This window comes from Octopus sinensis, linkage group LG10 (genome assembly GCF_006345805.1).
Source record: "Octopus sinensis linkage group LG10, ASM634580v1, whole genome shotgun sequence".
Taxonomy (NCBI): domain Eukaryota; kingdom Metazoa; phylum Mollusca; class Cephalopoda; order Octopoda; family Octopodidae; genus Octopus; species Octopus sinensis.
The window spans coordinates 89,253,893-89,275,227 of record NC_043006.1 but is presented as its reverse complement, the minus strand read 5'-3'; the positions used below and the strand labels follow the sequence as shown (position 1 = coordinate 89,275,227).

Below are 21,335 nucleotides of genomic sequence, written 5' to 3'. Positions count from 1 at the left end.
CTTATACTCTAAGATTTATTAATAAAATAACTATGATAAATAATACTTAATACAGAATAAATTAAATAATTATATATACTCTAAAAATCTCATATGATTAATAAATATATAAAAATAAAGTTTTTATAGTAACCCCTCAACGTACTATAAATTCTTTCCCTATTACTCTTATAATTATAAGCTAAAACTAGTGATCATAACCATCAACTCTAAAATACTTATCAAAATTTGAGCTATAACTATACATGCGTATATATATATATATAAATATACATACATACATATATATATATATATATATATATATATACATACATACACACATACACATACATACATGCACATACATACATACACACATACACATACATACATACAATACGCAATACATACACATATATACACACACCCACACACACACACGCATAAATAAATGTATATACATATACATAAACATATACACATATATACATACATTCACACACATGAACACATATATAAATAAATATGTATATAAATCTCAATATTCATACTTCAATACAAACATAGAGGTAAACATTAAGTTTAATCTATATACTCAATCTTACTAAACTATACTTCTATATTAAATAAAATAGATTAAATAAACATCCAAAAAAAGATCTATTTCAAATGTAAAGAGATTACATACATATATATTAATTTAACAAAATTATAACGGAAATGAGCTAATTAGGGCTAAGAAATATTCATTATTTATCTAGAAATTTATTATATAAGTAAAGTAACTTGTGTCTGTATTTTATTTTGCGCTCATCCCAGGTATTCACTAAATTATCATGCTTATAAAATAAAATTTCCTTAAACTCATTTGAACATAAATAACAAAAATTCCCTCCTATACTATATGATTTAGCCTTACTAATTATTTCCCATGTTAAATCATAATTAATATTTTGGGATTTAAGTCCCCAAATGTACTTACTCCAGTTGAGTTAAATGAATGCATATGCTGTGCGATTCTTAATTTTATTTTAAAGGAAGTGGACCCTATATATATCGCGTTTAAGTTATTATTATTCTTATTATTCTTATAACTATACATTTATACACTACATCGTTAATATCACATTTATTATTTATTTTGCATTTAGTTTTATCTCTACATGTACAGTTAATGAGTGTCTTATCTTTTTTATTTTTAGTATTATTATATAATTTATTTTTATTAAAATTATTCAGTTTAAATTTGTTAAAAGAAGAAATAATGTTACCTACACTATTAGTTGTAGAATAACCTACTCCAAAATTATTACTAGAGAAAATATTTTTATATTTACGATTATCTTGAATAAATTGTTCAATAATATCTAAAATCTCTTTAATAATGTTCGTTTTAACTTGAGCACCATAAGGAACTATTAACCAAATTTTATTCTTATTTTTCTTATTATTATTATTAAAACTATTATTATTATTGTTACCATTACTATTATTATATTTCTTTATCATATTATTAGATTTAAATTTATAATTATAATTAACATTTAAAGAATTATTAAAGTTATTATTTTTAATTTTATTCTTATTTTTATTTATATTATTTTTAATTTTATAATTACTAAAATTATTACTAATATTACTAACAAAATTATTATAATTATCATTAATATTTTTATCTTTATTATTAATAGTTTTATCTTTATTTTTAATAAAAAATTTAATATTACTATTATAACCTGCCTCTCTAAGGACCTCATTGTAATAAGGAGCATGTTTATTAAAAATCTCTAAATCATAAGAAAGTAATGATATACGTTTACTTATATTATTAATTAACGACTTTTTAATTGATGGTGGGTGATTACTATTAACATTTATATATCTAAGGTTCTCATTAAGTTTATGATATGGTTGTGTTTTACCCGTAATTAGATTAAAATTAACATCTAAATAATTAACATTAAAATTCTCATTATATATAGTAATACTTAAACCATATCTTTTAATGAAACTATAAAGTTTTTTCTTATATAATTCAAGGTTCCTATAAGTGCAATTCTTATTAATTAGTAGAAGATCATCCCTATATAAACCACCCTCTATTTATAAATTTTCTAATTGGAGTTCAGATAAAAGATAAATACCCACTAAATCCGTAGCTTGTGCAGAATCAGGTGCCCCCATAGATATATCAAAAAAGTCCCTAGTATCTTTGCTAGCCCATAATTTATTATTGTATCTTATAAACGATTTCCTAGCCATTTTAATTACATTAACCTCTTCAAAAGTCATTCCCACTTTATTCATTGCAAAGATAAGGGCCTTATTAAACACAATTTCATTAATAGAAGAATAGTAATTATCTATATCTATTTGAATAAATTTGTATCGATTTTTATCTTTAATATCATTAAACCAATTTAAAGTATTATTATTACTAAACCATAATTTTAAGTAATTAAGTTTAGTTAATTTATTAATATATTTATCTAAAATAAGTTTACTCAATTTACCAAAGTCAGATTTACATGGACAAATTAATCTAACTTTAGGGTCTGAATAAAAATTATCTTTATGGTCTTTCAAAGTAATTCTAGGGTGCATAGGTACATAAGATTCAGTTTTATTATCCAACTCATAGTTTATCATGACTAATTTAGAGGCCTTATTAATATTATAAAGTATACTATCTGGAACAATTTTATATTTTTTAATTATCTCTTTCTCTAAAAGGTTATATAATTCAACATCCAGTTTATATAGATTCCTAGTTTTATCTGATTGTACAATACTACCATCCATATTTCTCATTTCTTTAATTCTAATAGCTAAATTTCTTAAATATTCATTATTTCTGTTTGGGTATTTATGAAATTTAATGTTTTTCACCACCTTCCAAATATTATCTTCTAGTATCTGTAATTCTCTATTAAATGGGGGTTCATTTTTGGATTTAAAATTAGAAGTAAAATTATCATTCATACTATCATTAAAATTAGATATATTATAGTTATAATAGTAGGCTTTCCATTTAATTCTAGAAACAAAATCCTTAATATTATTAATAAGTTTCAAAATATATTCTTTTCTAGAAGGTATTGGAATATCCTTCAAAGATTAATTCCAAAATGGCGGTTCTATCTTACCTGTAAATTCCATAATTTACGAGATTGAGATATTACACACAATATACGCAATTTATCAATATATTAATTAATAATAATAATATTAGGGAGTAAATCCAAACTTACAGGGAAAAATTATATTTAGGATTAAATCCAATTTTATAGTATAAATATATATTATATTAAATTAGAGATAAAACCACTATTAGGCAAATCAAACAGTGAAAATCATAAGCCAATACATAGAAAAAAATTAATTAAAAAAATATAAAATATAAATATAAAAAATATAAAATATAAAATTCCAAATTGAAATATTCAAATTAAAGTTAAAATTTTAAAAATTATTTAAATAATTTAAACTTATAAATTTTAAATATATATATATATATATATATATATATTTTTTTTTTTTTCATTTTTTTTTTATTATTATTTCTTATTTAATTATTTTATTTATTTATTATTATTTTTTTTTGTAAATTATACAACTATCAAAAAGTATTAAAAGTTTAATATGAGATAAATAGTAAAAACACTATGATCGTTTCATGGCCGTAACCAATTCGAATAACAATAATTTAAATTCAAATTATGGTTACAGTCAATAATTTAAATTCGAATTATGGTTACAGTCAATCTTCAGGTTAATTGTAATATTTTAATAAGTAAACAGAAATATTTAAACAATATTTTTTAGAAATAAATAATATAATAATTTTATTTATAAAACACTCTATTATCAAACTAGAAACGTAACGATTATGATTAAATCAAAACATCAATTATAATGTTATATATTAATTCTAATTTTTAAGTATTAATTTGTAAGGTAAGACACCCACCAATAATCTAATATCAGTAATAGTCAGTATCTAATTACATAAATATTTTACCAAAAAACTATTATATTATTAAAAATATAAAATTCAAATAATATATAAATTATCAATGAAAATATGTAAATGTATATAAATATTATAATTAAGATCTAAAATAATCTCTATAAATATATATATGCACATATAATAAAGACCTAATAAATTAATTTTTCATATTTAAAGATGAAATAGCTAATTTCAAAACAATAAACAAACAATCTTATATGAACGCTATATCAAATTAACTATCTTTATATCTCGTTGGCTAAATACTAACTATCAGAAATCTTATATTTAAAATACTTAAAGAAATAATCAATTCGTAGTTATAGAGTATCAAATAAATACTATAAATATATTTATCAATGGGAATAATAAATCTAGCAAATATCAATTTAAAAAGACAATAGATAAGTTAAAATGATAATTATAAGAAATTTAAAACTACAATTAATGCTTTTAATACATGTATATACATAAACCTAACTTCAAACAACTCGTATACTTGCTATCCAACAACATATCTATTGCTAAGTAAATTCTTACGAATAAACTTAAAGTTAATATCTCATAATTATAAAGAAAATTACGATAATTAGATCATTACATAAACAACGATATTTACATAAAAAACAATATTATTACACCATAAGACTTGTAAAATATTAAAATTCAAAGATCTTAAATATAAGTATATATATATATATACTTAGCTTAACGAGGTTTTCTTATAAACGCTGTAAAGACGTTTTCTGATTCAAAATTTTAGTTCATCACAAAACTTCGCTAAGCTAAGTATATATATATTTATATTTAAGATCTTTGAATTTTAATATTTTATAAGTCTTATGGTGTACTAATATTGATTTTTATGTAAATATCGTTGTTTATGTAATGATCTAATTATCGTAATTTTCTATATAATTCTAAGATATTAACTTTAAGTTTATTCGTAAGAATTTACTTAGCAATAGATACAGGTACAGCAGCAAATATATTTGTGAATACATTGCAAACAGAAAAAAAACCAACACAAGTAATATTACATTTCTATTTTTCTTTCTAATTTCAGCCATTCGGGAAAAGGTTAGTAGATCTTACTTTATTAAAATTCTCATCCTTATTCATCAGCTAACTTAGGGCACTGTAGATAATAACCAGAAACAGCAAGTAACAAGTAGAATGTCATATTTATTTACATTATCATAGTTTTAAACCCCTTTGTTCAGAGTTCTCATTTTGTTAAAATTAGCAGCAAAGATATATATGTATGCATATGTATATGTTTATATATATTTATATGTATGTATATATATATATATATATATATATTATATATATATATATATAATATATATATATGTTCTTCTCTTAAGTTCAAGGAATGAATTCTCTTTATTCTTTGTCCCCACAGAAAATACTGTTTATTCTTTTTTTATTCCAATAATTTATTTTGGAAAGAAATGTCTGTTTTGTTCAGCACTGAACATCTGCGAAGGTGTCATAGCAGTTACAATAATATATTGCTTTTGTGGATGTTGTTGTTCTACTGCTCCTTGTTTAGTTGACTTATCTGTTCTGAAATCTGTATATCTGTTATTTGCTTCTCTTTCTCTCACTCTCTCTTACTTTTTTTTTAATTTCTGTTTCTGTGTCTTGAAGAACTTCACTTCATTCTATCCAAATATAATGCCATTTTTTTCAACAGTGTCTATTATTCTGAGAGAGTTGCATTTATAGGTATTGAATTTAGAGATGAATACATAATGCATATTGAAGAGCAGGAAATTCCAAAAAAAAATTATTTTTTTTTAGCAATAATGCATGATAATGCCGACAGCAGCTCTGTTGACTGCCAGATCATGTCAATAAAGAAAATAAATCAAATAGTTCTACAGATAAAACTATACATTATATATGAAAAAAATAACTATGTTAATAATTGCTTGGAAATTGATAGTAAAGTAAATCTCTAGTTATATAAAACATAATACTGATAATGATCAGCTAGTTTCATAATACTAATAAGGATCAGCTACTTTCATAATACTAATAATGATTAGCCAGTTCCATAAAAATTATACTGATCAGCTAGTTTCATAATACTAATGATGATCAGCTAGTTTCATAATACTAATAATGATCAGCTAGTTTCATAATACTAATAATGATTAGCTAGTTTCATAATACTAATAATGATCAGCTAGTTTCATAATACTTATAATCATCAGCTAGTTTTACAACACTAATAATGATCAGCTAATTTCATAATACTAATAATGATCAGCTAGTTTCATAATACTAATAATGATCAGCTAGTTTCATAATACTAATAATGATTAGCCAGTTTCATAATACTGATATAGATCAGCTAGTTTCGTAATACTAATAATGATCAGCTAGTTTCATAATACTAATAATGATTAGCTAGTTTCATAATACTAATAATGATCAGCTAGTTTCATAATACTTATAATCATCAGCTAGTTTTACAACACTAATAATGATCAGCTAATTTCATAATACTAATAATGATCAGCTAGTTTCATAATACTAATAATGATTAGCCAATTTCATAATACTGATATAGATCAGCTAGTTTCGTAATACTAATAATTATCAGCTAGTTTCATAATACAAATAATGATCAGATGATTTCATAATACGTATGATGGTCAGAGAGTTTAATAATACTAATAATGATCAGCTAGTTTCATAATACTAAAAATGGTCAGCTAGTTTCATAATACTGATAATGATCAGCTAGTTTCATAATGCTAATTAAGATCAGCTAGTTTCATAATACTAATAATGATCAGCTACTTTCATAATACTAATAATGATCAGCTAGTTTCATAATACTAATAATGATCAGCTAGTTTCATAATACCATTAATGATCAGCTAGTTTTGTCATACTAATAATGGAAAGCTAGTTTCATAATACTAATAATAATCAGCTATTTTCATAATACTTATAATGATCAGCTAGTTTCTTAATACTAATAATGATCGGCCAGTTTCATAATGCTAATAATGATCAGCTGGTTTCGTAATACTAATAATGATCAGCTAGTTTCATAATGCTAATAATGATCAGCTACTTTCAAAATACTTATAAGGATTAGGTAGTTTCATAATACTAATAATGATCAGATTGTTTCATAATGCTTATAATGATCAGCTAGTTTTATAACACATATAATGATCAGCTCGTTTCATAATACTAATAATGATCAGCTACTTTCATAATACATATAATGATCAGCTAGTTTCATAATACTAATAATGATCAGCTACTTTCATGATACTTATAATGATCAGCTAGTTTCATAATACTAATAATGATCAGCTAGTTTCATAATACTAATAATGATCAGATGATTTCATAATGCTTATACTGGTCAGGTAGTTTAATAACACTAATAAGGATCAGCTACTTTCTTAATACTGATATTGATCAGCTAGTTTCATCATACTGATGATGATCAGCTAGGTTCATAATACTAATGATGATCAGCTAGTTTCATAAAACTCATAATGATCAGCTAGTGTCATAATACTTTTAATGATCAGCTAGTTTTATAACACATATAATAATCAACTAGTTTCATAATACTAATAATGATCAGCTAGTTTCATAATAGTAATAAAGATCAGCTAGTTTCATAATACTAATAATGATCAGCTAGTTTCATAATACTAATAAAGATCTGCTAGTTTCATAATACTAATAATGATCAGCTAGTTTCATAAAACTAATAATGATCAGCTAGTTTCATGATACTAATAATTATCAGCTAGTTTTATAATACTAGTAAATGTCAGCTACTTTCATGATACTAATAATAATCAACTAGTTTCCTAATTCTAAGAATGATCAGCTAGATTCATAATACTAATAATGATCAGCTAGTTTCATAATACTAAAAATGATCAGCTACTTTCATAATACTTGTAAGGATTGGCTAATTTCATAATACTAATAATGATCAGCTAGATTCATAATACTAATAATGATCAGCTACTTTCATTATACTCATAATGATCAGCTTGTTTCATAATACTAAGAATGATCAGCTTATTTCATAATGCTTATAATGGTCAGCTAGTTTCATAATACTAATAATGATCAGCTTGTTTCATAATACTAAGAATGATCAGCATATCTCATAATGCTTATAATGGTCAGCTAGTTTCATAATACTAATAATGATCAGTTTGATTCACAATACTAATAATCATCACCTAGCTTCATAATACTAATAATCATCAGCTAGTTTCATAATACTTAAAATGATCAGCTTGTTTCATAATACTAATAATGATCAGCTACTTTCATAATACTTATAAGGATTAGCTAGTTTCATAATACTAATAATGATCAGCTAGTTTCATAATACTAATAATGATCAGCTACCTTCATTATACTAATAATGATCAGCTAATTTCATAATACTAATAATGATCAGCTAGTATCATGATCCTTATAATGATCACCTAGTTTCATAATACATATAATGATCAGCTAGTTTCATAATACTAATAATGATCAGCTTGTTTCATAATACTAAGAATGATCAGTTTGATTCACAATACTAATAATCATCAGCTAGCTTCATAATACTAATATTGATCAGCTAGTTTCATGATACTTATAATGATCAGCTTCTTTTATAATACTAATAATGATCACCTGGTGTCATAATACTTATAATGATCAGCTACCATCATAATACTAATAATGATCAGCTAGTTTCATAATACTAATAATGATTAACCAGTTTGATAATACTGATACTGATCAGCTAGTTTCATAATTCGATTGATTATCAGCTACTTTCATAATAGTAATAATGATCAGCTAGCTTCATACTGCTAATAATGATCAGATAATTTCATAATATGTATAATGGTCAGGTAGTTTCATAATACTAATAATGATCAGTTATTTTCATAATACAAATAATGATCTGCTAGTTTCATAATAGTAATAATCATCGGCTAGTTTCATTAAACTAATAATAATCTGCTAGTTTCATAAAACTAATAATCATCAGCTGGTTTCATAATACTAAAAATTATCAGCTAGTTTTATAATACTAGTAAAGGTTGGCTAGTTTCAAAATACTAATAATGATCAGCTAGTTTCCTAATACTAATAATGATCAGCTAGTTTCATAATACTAATAATGATCAGCTAGTTCTATAATACTTATAATGATCAGCTAATTTCATAATACTAATAATGATCAGCTACTTTCATCATACTGATAATGATCAGCTAGTTTCATAATGCTTATAATGATCAGCTATTTTCATAATACTTATAATGATCAGCTACTTTCATCATACTGATAATGATCAGCTAGTTTCATAATACTTATACTGATCAGCTAGTTTCATAATACTAATAATAAATGCTAGTTTCATAATACTAATAATGATTCGCTGGTTTCATAATACTAATAATAATCGGCAAGTTTCATAATACTAATAATGATCTGCTAGTTTCATAATACTAATAATGATCAGCCAGTTTCATAATACTAATAATGGTCAGCTAGTTTCATAATACTTATAATGATCAGCTAGTTTCATAATACTAATAATGATCAGCTACTTTCATAATACTAATGATGATCACCTAATTTCATACTACTTATAATGATCAGCTAGTTTCATAATACTAATAATGATCAGCTAGTTTCATAATACTTTTAATGATCATCTACTTTCATAATACTAATAGTGATCAGCTAGCTTCATACTACTAATAATGATCAGCTAGTTTCATAATACTTATAATGATCACCTGATTTCATAATACTAATAATGATCAGCTAGCATCATAATACTAATATTGATCACCTAGTTTCATAATACTAATAATGATTAGCCAGTTTGATAATACTGATATTGATCAGCTACTTTCATAATTCGATTGATTATCAGCTAGTTTCATAACTAATAATGATATGCTAGTTTCAAAATATTAATCACGATCAGCTACTTTCATAATACTTATAATGATCAGCTAGTTTCATACTACTAATAATGATCAGATAATTTCATAATACATATAATGGTCAGGTAGTTTCATTATACTAATAATGATCAGTTAGTTTCATAATACAAATAATGATCAGCTAGTTTCATAATACTAATAATCATCGGCTAGTTTCATAAAACTAATAATAATTTGCTAGTTTCATGAAACTAATAATGATCAGCTAGTTTCATAATACTAATAATGATCAGCTGGTTTCATAATACTAATAATTATCAGCTAGTTTTATAATACTAGTAAAGGTCGGCTAGTTTCATGATACTAATAATGATCAAATAGTTTCCTAATTCTAATAATGATCAAGTAGATTCATAATACTAATACGGATCAGCTAGTTTCATAATACTAATAATGACCAGCTAGTTTCATAATACTAATAATGATCAGCTAATTTCATAATACTAATAATGATCAGCTAGTTTCATAATGCTAATAATGAATACCTTGTTTCATAATACTAATAATGATCAGCTAGTTTCATAATACTTTTAATGATCAGCTACTTTCATAATACTTATAATGATCAGCTAGTTTAATAATACTAATAATAAACTGCTAGTTTCATAATACTAATAATGACCAGCTAATTTCATAATACTTATAATGATCAGCTAGTTTCATATTACTAATAATGATCAGCTATTTTCATAATAGTAATAATGATCCGCTAGTTTTATAATACTAATAATGATCAGCTAGTTTCATAATACTAATAATGATCGGCTAGTTTCATAACTCTAATAACGATCAGCTAGTTTCATAATACTGATAATAATCATCTAGTTTCATAATATCTATAGTGATCAGCTAGTTTCATAATACTAATAGTGATCAGCTAGTTTTTTAATACTTATAATGATCAGCTAGTTTCATAATACTGATAATGATCAGCTAGTTTCATAATACTACTAATGATCAGCTAGTTTCATAATACTAATAATGATCAGCTAGTTTCTTAATACTAATAATGATCAGCTAGTTTCTTAGTACTAATAATGATGAGCTAGTTTCATAATACTAATAATGATCAGCTAGTTTCTTAATACTAATAATGATCAGCTAGTTTCATAATACTAATAATGATCAGCTAGTTTCTTAATACTAATTATGATCAGCTAGTTTCATGATACTAATAATGATCAGCTAGTTTCATAATACTAATAATGATCAGCTAGTTTCATAATACTGATAATGATCAGCTAGTTTCATAATACTAATAATGATCAGCTAGTTTCATAATACGTATAATGATCAGCTAATTTCATAATACTAATAATGATCAGCTAGTTTCATAATACTAATAGTGATCAGCTAGTTTCATAATACTAATAATGATCAGCTAGTTTCATAATACTAATAATGATCAGCCACTTTCATAATACTTATATTTGTTCAGCTAATTTCATAATACTAATAATGATCAGCTAGTTTCATAATGCTAATAATGATCAGCTAGTTTCATGTTAATAATGATCAGCTAGTTTCATAATACTAATAATGATCAGCTAGTTTCATAATACTTATATTGATCAGCTAATTTCATAATACTAATAATGATCAGCTAGTTTCATAATACTAATTGTGATCAGCTAGTTTCATAATACCAATAATGATCAGCTAGTGTCATAATACTAATAGTGATCAGCTAGTTTCATAATACTAATAATGATCAGCTAGTTTTTAATAGTTATAATGATCAGCTTGTTTCATAAATACTGATAATGATCAGCTAGTTTTATAATACTAATAATGATCAGCTAGTTTCATAGTACTTATAATGATCATCTAGTTTCATATTACTAATAATGATCAGCTAGTTTCATAATACTAATAGTGATCAGCTAGTTTCATAATACTAATAATGATCAGCTAGTTTCATAATACTAATAATGATCAGCTAGTTTCATAATACTAATATTGATCAGCTAATTTCATAATACTTATAATGATCAGCTAGTTTAATAATACTAATAATAAACTGCTAGTTTCATAATACTAATAATGACCAGCTAATTTCATAATACTTATAATGATCAGCTAGTTTCATATTACTAATAATGATCAGCTATTTTCATAATAGTAATAATGATCCGCTAGTTTTATAATACTAATAATGATCAGCTAGTTTCATAATACTAATAATGATCGGCTAGTTTTTAATAGTTATAATGATCAGCTTGTTTCATAAATACTGATAATGATCAGCTAGTTTTATAATACTAATAATGATCAGCTAGTTTCATAGTACTTATAATGATCATCTAGTTTCATATTACTAATAATGATCAGCTAGTTTCATAATACTAATAGTGATCAGCTAGTTTCATAATACTAATAATGATCAGCTAGTTTCATAATACTAATAATGATCAGCCACTTTCATAATACTTATATTTGTTCAGCTAATTTCATAATACTAATAATGATCAGCTAGTTTCATAATGCTAATAATGATCAGCTAGTTTCATGTTAATAATGATCAGCTAGTTTCATAATACTAATAATGATCAGCTAGTTTCATAATACTTATATTGATTAGCTAATTTCATAATACTAATAATGATCAGCTAGTTTCATAATACTAATTGTGATCAGCTAGTTTCATAATACTAATAATGATCAGCTAGTGTCATAATACTAATAGTGATCAGCTAGTTTCATAATACTAATAATGATCAGCTAGTTTTTAATAGTTATAATGATCAGCTTGTTTCATAAATACTGATAATGATCAGCTAGTTTTATAATACTAATAATGATCAGCTAGTTTCATAGTACTTATAGTGATCATCTAGTTTCATATTACTAATAATGATCAGCTAGTTTCATAATACTAATAATGATCAGCTAGTTTCATAATACTAATAATGATCAGCTAGTTTTATAATACTAATAATGATCAGCTAGTTTCATAGTACTTATAATGATCATCTAGTTTCATATTACTAATAATGATCAGCTAATTTCATAATACTAATAATGATCAGCTAATTTCATAATACTAATAATGATCAGCTAGTTTCGTAATACTAATAGTGATCAGCTAGTTTTATTATACTAATAATGATCAGCAATTTCTTAATACTAATAATGATCAGCTAGTTTCATAATACTAATAATGATCAGCTAGTTTCATAATACTTATAATGATCAGCTAGTTTCATAATACTAATAATGATCAGTTAGTTTCATAATACTAATAATGATCAGCTAGTGTCATAATACTAATAATGATCAGCTAGTTTCATAATACTAATAATGATCAGCTTGATATTTTATGGAAGAATATGTCTGATACATTTTTTTTTTTTTTTTTTTACTTTATTATCATTTTTTGTTTTAAAACCACTAAAGTTATATCCTGATCTTTAATGGCTAGGTTGGAGATGAAAGCTTGTTGCTATGTTTTCTTTGTTCAGCCATTTAAACTAGTTCAGCTTTGTAGTTTTATTGGCCATCTTTAAGCATGTTATGCTTCTTAGAGTGGAAAAGAAACTTAATAAATGATGTATGAAGTCATTCCTAAATAATTAATAGTTTGCATCAATTCCAAGATTTCACAAATAGTTTGAAAATTAAATTAGAAATAATTCTGAAACTTGCTCCATATTAAAAGCTTAATTTTCAGCAAAGTGTAACCTCTGTAATGAAGTTGATACACCTATGTTTAATTAAACTGGTTATAGCTGTATTCCAATAGAAGAGAATTCACTCAAAGAAGAAAGAAAAGAAGAGGAACTTTCCTAATTTTTCTCTTTTGTCTTTTAGTTCATTTTTTGTTTGTTTCTTTCTTTTTTAGGGTTTTTAAAATACCTTTTTAGTCAGGCATTACAGACACCTTGTTAAAGACCTCTTAAACTGGTAAGAGGGAGCAAGATATCCTCAAACCAGAAGCCTGGCCTGGGGTCTGCAATAGAGCTGACTCAGACTTTGACAATTCCTCCAACCAAACAGCTGCACTAGTGGTGTTTGGGTATAACAATAGGGAAATTTTGCTGCTATTTCTAGCAGGTTGATTGATCATATAGAGATATCTTTAAGAACTTGCTTTCTCTAAAATTAATGGAAATGATGGGAGGATTAGTCAAAATAGAAATTGTAAAATTAAAATCATAAGTAATTGCTAGTTCAGTGGTTTTTAGATCCAAGGATAAGACAAGCACAAAAACCAAAAGCAACTAGGAGAAAGAAAATATGAAAGTAGAAAGATCCTTTTGTCAAGTTTCTTTTAATAAAACGTTTTTCTTTGATGCTTATATAATGGGAGACAAGGTACACGATATTGGGTGAATATCACCTTCTCCTATTAAATATTGTTCTTCATGTAGTTCAGGCTCCACCAGGTGAGGAAAGTAGTCTTTAAGTACAAATGCAATTTACAACTGGTTTATTTACAAGTTTCACAGAATAGGTGAAGTGTGTTGCTCTCAGCTGTGTGCATTTCATTGAATCTCCATTAATGCGGGCCCATTGCCTCTGGAGTTACAGCATGCTGACAGGACTAGCTTGGAGACCCAGCCAGATAAGTGTGCTCAGCAAGCACTCGTGGTGAAAAGAGAATGAATCTTTTTTTGTTGGGCCCTTATATCCAGTTTGCCATTGCAAGCCTCGTTGTGATCTCGCTCATGGCAAATGGATGCAGGTGAGGTCTTGCTCCAGTCTCGGAGATGGCAATGGCTGCCGTGAGACCTCATCCAATATGGAGCTGACTGCTTGTGCCACTACACTTATGACATCAGTGAACAGGGAATTATGAGATATAGGACAGCTGAGTATTTCTCAAGATCAAACTCTGCAAGTAGAACCCAAGCCAGGTGGTGTGTTCTGTTGTTAAATTACAAAAGTGGATAGAGCCTTCAGAATGGAAATAAGTCAGTAGTAAGTAGTGATATCAAATTTTGCTGCTGGATGCGATATTTCAGGTGTAAGGAAGTACAAATGTGGGAGGTTAACTTCTGTACAAACACCCCACATAAAAATGTGAAATGTTCTGAATTGCAAAGTCTGTCATTTTCTGTGAATTTGTAGGAATCAGGATGTTACCAAGGAGTGTATCTGAAACAATAAAGAAACACAAAGGTTTTTCTTTGTTTCTTTACTCAATGCGATGTTTGTGTTGACTAGTAACTTACTTTACTTAAGCCCTACACACCCTACAGAGCATTGGCCATCAACAACTTTCCTCTGTTGTTCTCAATTCTGGGCTGTCTTTTCAACTTCTCTTCTATGAGATCCTTGCTTTTCTTTAAAGCTTCCTTTTTGATTGAGTTGCACTGCTTCATATATTTCCCTGAAGAAAGGCCTTTCTCTTTCAGGTCAAGTTGGTTTTGAATTATCATTGATGTTTCTGTAACTTTGGCTTTTTTTCTAGGTAGGGTTGTTGGCCCTATGCAAACTTATTTTTACCTCTGAGAAGTAGTCCATATCAGCCTGACCTTTATCCTTTGGTCTGTGCAGCATGGGATGCACTACTATGAGCTTGCACTCCACAGGTATAGTGCTCTGGGCCACTGAGGCACAGAAGCCACCACACCACATCAAGGAGTACACCTTGAATGATAAAAGGACTATCAAGGTTAGCATGGTTAGTGAAGTGAAGTTAAATAAAGATAAGAAGAGTAGCTGGTTTACCAGATATAGTAGTTGAAGACCTCAAGATAGGTGTCATATGTTATCAGATAAAACCTTTGTTGGTGGCTTGCTACATTTAATAGTGTGAAAAACAGTTTCATTATTAGCTATTTCAAGAGCAAAGAAATATCACTGGAATGGAATAATTCTAAAAATCTCAAATTGATGAAGCATGAGTTAGAAATGGCTGACAGTGTTTAAACAAAGCCAATTCTAGGTAAGATGTAGTTGGGTTTCATGCCAGGACTTGAAACCTGAGATGCCATATTTCTCAGGAGACAACGTTAAGGGATATTCTTGAGTAATAATCAATTACTTTACTAAGGCTTTTGTGATCTAAAGTGGCCTTTAAGAGATTCCTCTGTCCTTTTCCTCTTCTTTCACTCTCTCACTTTTTGTTACTTTCTCTTACTCTCTTTGGGTGGATACTAACAGGACTTGGCATAGATAAATGACAGGTAAGCCATGATGACTTGTTGGCAACAAATTTATTGAAATATTTAGAGAAATGAGGCAAATATAATTCATTGGACATAAAATATGAGCCTGCATGAAAAGATTGGCTGCTTTACATATTTGATGAGTGCTTACTGCTGATACAGTACAAAATGACCTCTATGAACACATGGAGTAGAAATTAGATGATTGCCTTTCTAAGCAAATCTGATTACTCTACTAAAACTTTTAGTCATTTAATTATTAATTTATTTTAATAGGCTAATTACTAAATGCAGTTTGTGGATTATATAAATTGCCATATCTAAAGGGCTAGTATTCAAATTAATATTTGCATCCCTGTTTTCCATTGGACAAATCTTGTGTAAATGTGTTATAGATTAAAACAGGTTAACGCATGAGCTGAAAGGAAAAAGTTCAAAAGAGGCGAAAATTGAATTATATTAGATGTGTTTGAAAATTGGAAACTAAATTATTGCGATTTGTTTGGATTTTTTCTATTTTTCAATATAATTTTTTCTTTATATGATGCAAAAATAGTAAAAAAGAATTGTCTGTGTCATCATCTCACCTGAGCCCATCCATATTTGAGTCTCCATTTTTAAATTAAAATATAAATCATAACTTTATTAAAGCAGGGAAAATATTGCAAGAATTAAACAAGTATTAATACATGGGGTGTAGTTAAGAAACTTGCTTTGTAACTACAAGTTCAGTCACACGGCATGGAACTTTGGGACAACTGTTTTCTACTATAGCCCCAATACTTTGTGAGTGAAGTTGGTAGACAGAAACTGTATATAAATGTGTGTGTGTGCTTATCCCTGCTTAAATGTTGTCCAGTGACTGAAACATGTTGAAGATAGGAGACATGTAAGTGGATCTTTTAGCTGCTAGAAGTGTGTCTGGTTCCAAGCTAGGTTAAACCTTCTCACTGATGCATGATGACCCTCTTCCAGAAAAAAAAAAAATTTCATTTTCATCCACCTGTCATTAAGAAGTCTGCTTTGCAACCACGTTGTTCTGAGTTCAATCCTAATACACAACACCTTGTGCCAGTGTTTTCTGCTGTAGCTTCTGACTCACCCAATAGTATGAAACTGAAATTTGGTAGATGGAAACTCAAAGCCAGCTCATGTATACACACACACACACACACACACATTTCAATGAATCAATTGTTAGTATCAATGGCTGTTTCAGTACATGTTCAAAAGAACTGACATGCCCAAACCAGATGATCTTTATAGATTTTGGACATAGTGCTGCTTTTCACAGGCTTGAGAGATTGTGTGGTGTTATGAGAGTGTTGATTGACCTCTCTCTTGACTATACCCCATACATAATAGTCCAGTAGATTGAGGTCTGATGAGTTAGGGGTCCATGTGTCTGGGAGAACATGATCATGGACAGTGGCATGCATCCATGCTTGGGTTGTCCTAGCCTTATGAGACAGTACAGAGTCTAGTTGGATGACATTGTTTTCTCACAACTTTCTCTAACACCTGAGTAGACAGTAGCATTGACTCTTAAGCCCTGTTAAAGAAATAAGGAGGCAGGACATCTCTCACATTGCTGATTACCCTAAGAACCAATACAATTGCTAGGAACTTAGTATGCATGGTCATTGGAACCTCATTCCTGCCTCTGCATAACCATTTGTTGTCCCTTCAGTTTATCTTTTGGTCCTGGAACATTTCCATCAGAAGTGTCTGAGATACATTCTGAATGTTGGTTGGTCCTCGCAGACTCCTGACACAGAAGTCTTGAAGGGAGTGAACATGATAAGCATTGAGGCAATGCAAGTGCACCAGTTGTCATTGGAATAAATGTGAATTTATATAATATAGAAGGAGCCGGAGCTTTTGAAGCAGTTGTCCATAATTAAGCTCTTTCTCTTTGATTTTTCAAGAGATATTCACATCAGCATCAGCATACTGACAGTACATACTGTTTCTTGTCTGTCCCAAACAACAATATTCAGCCTGTTATGTTTTGCACTTGGTACAAATTTTGTGTTGTTGTTTACATATGTATTTAATAACAGAGGGCATCTCTATATTAATCCCAAGACAGTTCTCTTTTTAGATGGTATTGTATATTGTGTTAGTGATGACAGTATAGGGAGGTAGTACTTTGATGACGTTCAAAGCTTGCCTGCACCAATCTCATATGTATCATCATCATCAACAACATCCATTGTCCATGCTGGCATAGGTTGGATGGTTTGACCAGAGCCATTAGGCTGAGGGACTGCAAAGACTCAAGTCTGATTTGGTATGGTTTCTATGGCTGGATGCCATTCCTAACACCAATCACTCTGAGAATGTAATGGGTGCTTTTACATGGCACCAGTTGAATGACACCAGTATCTGCCATGACTACAATTTCACTTGGCTTGAAGTGTCTTTTATTCAAGCACATTATAAGTCTGTCTGTCCACTGAAGGGTCTGTCAAATGTCATTGCCTGCATGAGGCCCTATGCTCAAAAGCTGCTTTTATATATCACTGGTTCAAGGGGCTAGTTATGCGACACCAGCGTCAGCCACATTGCTTCCATGAGGCCCTACACTCAAAAGATACTAGCTACTTGACATCAGCATGGCTACATTACCTCCATGTGGAACTATGCTCAAAAGGTCCTAGTTATGCGACACTGGCATCATCCACATTGCCTCCGTGAGGCCCAATGCTTGAAAGGTGCTTTTTATGTACCACAGGTGCTAGTTTCATGACACTGGTATGAGTCATGACTATGATCTCACTTGGCTTGATGGGTCTTCTCAAGCATGGCATATTGCCAAAGGTCTCGGTCACTAGTCATTGCCTCCATGGAGCCCAACATTCAAAGATCATGCTTCACCACCTCATCCCATGTTTTCCTAGGTCTTCCACAAGTTTCCTCCAGAGTTAGAGATTGGCACTTCTTTACTCAGCTCTCCTTGTTCATATGCATCACATCTCTCTTGCACACTACATCTGATGCCTCTTATGCCCACCTTTTCTCTCAAGACGCTTCTACTCTGTTGAACATGTACACTGACATTGCACATCCAACGAAGCATACTAGCTTCATTTTTTCAAGCCTATGTATGTCCTCAGCTGTCACAGCCCATGTTTCACTGCTGTGCAGCATAGCTGTTTGCACACAGGCATCATACAATCTGCCTTTCACTCTGAGCGAGAGGTCCTTTCTTGCTAACAGAGGTAGGAGCACTCTGAACTTTATCCAGTCTATTCTTATTCTTGCAGCTACACTCTCGGAGAATCCAACTCCACTACTAACTTGGTCACCTAAATAATGGAAGCTATCTCCCACTTCTAGCCTACCCCTTGACAGTTGATGGAGTCTATTTTCTGTACACTTTTAGTGTTTGTTATACCTGTGCACCTTTTACATATAAAAAGTACTTTCCCAGTTACTCTGATATTGCTGCACCTTTTATGTGTCCATAGTTCACACTGGGTACATCTTATGGGATTTCTACCAACATCTTTCCTACAGATTGAGCAGGGCCATTAACCTAAAGGCATTTGTGATTTGTCTGCTTTCCTACTTACTAAAGCTTTGCTTTTTGCTAGGTTAACTCTAAGGCCTTTCAATTCTTGACTTTGCTTCCATACCTGTAATATCTTCTCTAGTTCTGGTAGTGATTCAGCTATAAGAACAAGGTCATCAGCATAGAGAAGTTCCCAGGGGCAACTCATCTTAAATTCCTCTGTTATTGCCTGGAGGACTATGAAGAACAGGAGGATAATGAGGACTGATCCTTGATGAAACCCTACTTGTAACATGAATTCATTGCTATACTCATTGCTAACTCTCACCTTACTGACTGCACCCCTGTACATGGTTTGTACAGTTCTCTCCAGCCACTTATCTATCCCTAGTTTCCACATTGATCACCAGATAAGGGAGCAGGGGACCCTGTTAAAGTCTTTCTCCATGTCAATAAAAGCTACGAACAAAGATTTATCTTTGGCCAGGTACTTCTCCTACCGTTGCCTTACCAGAAATATAGCATCAGTGGTGCTTCTTCCTGGCACAATACCAAATTGCTTCTCATCTAGACTAACTCTCTCCCTAATTAGTTGGGTTATGACCCACTCCATAGCTTTCATAACCTGATCCAACAATCTGATGCCTCTGTAATTACTTCTAAGGCATCACATTTACCTTTATAGTAGTTGACTATGGTGCTGCTGCACCAGTCATTGGGTATTCTTCCTTCGTGTACCACCTGATAACTAGACCATAACCCACACAGCCAGATATTTGAAGCATCTCAGCGGTTATTTATAATGAGCCCAGGAGCTTTCCTCGTCTTCATATCCTTCGTGGCTTTGTCTACAATGCAACTGTTTATTTGGATTGCTGGTCCCTCTGATGGATCAACATTAATGTTGACTCTCCTTCGCCAATGAATTCTCTACATTTAGGAGCCTTTTATAGTGGCACTTCCAAACCTCTTTCTTTGTAGAGTCACTAACTGCAAGGGAACCATCATCCATTTGAACACACTTCTCTCACACAACATCACAATTTTCCCTGGCACACTGTCTTGCAAACTAAAACACTTCCAGCTGCTGATCCTCATGCTGCAGAACATTAGCAAACTTCTTTCTTTCTACTTCACCCCTGGCTAAGTATACCTCTTCCTAGGTTCCCTTCTAGCTGCCTAATATAGCTCCTTGCTACCACCACCTTTCAATCCTTCAAAGCCTGTTTCTTTGCTCTAATGCCCTTATGTGTGTGTGTGTGTGTATATATATATATATATATATATATATATATATATATATATACATTCAAAATGTGACCATGTGTGTATCATTGGCAATTTTCTTTCTCTGTCTTCCAGTCCTTGGATCTTTCCTTTTCCTATGTTTTTGATGAAGAGCTCCGCTCAAAATGTTAAATCATCCATCTTTCTTTCCTCTCCTGAGCACCCAATAACACTATACTTGTTCCACGTCCTTGCATTGTTGTGTTTTCTCTTTGTTCATGTTTAGATTAACTATATATCATCATCATCATCATCGTTTAACGTCCGCTTTCCATGCTAGCAAGGGTTGGATGATTGACTGAGGGCTGGTGAAGCAGATGGCTGCACCAGATTCAATCTTGATCTGGCAGACTTTCTACAGCTGGATGCCCTTCCTAACGCCAACCACTCCAAGAGTGTAGTG

The 21,335-nt window shown here is 29.4% G+C and overlaps 1 protein-coding gene across 2 annotated transcripts in view; it reads left to right on the top strand.

Annotated features, from left to right (window-relative positions):
* Window positions 1–21,335, top strand: part of LOC115216561 (THUMP domain-containing protein 3-like) — a 419,115-nt gene that overhangs the window by 309,859 nt on the left and 87,921 nt on the right. For both annotated transcript variants that reach the window (XM_029786026.2, XM_036506919.1), the window contains exon 4: window positions 5,061–5,074. In XM_029786026.2, the coding sequence (XP_029641886.1) occupies window positions 5,061–5,074 (14 nt within the window). The remainder of the gene's footprint in view (window positions 1–5,060; window positions 5,075–21,335) is intronic.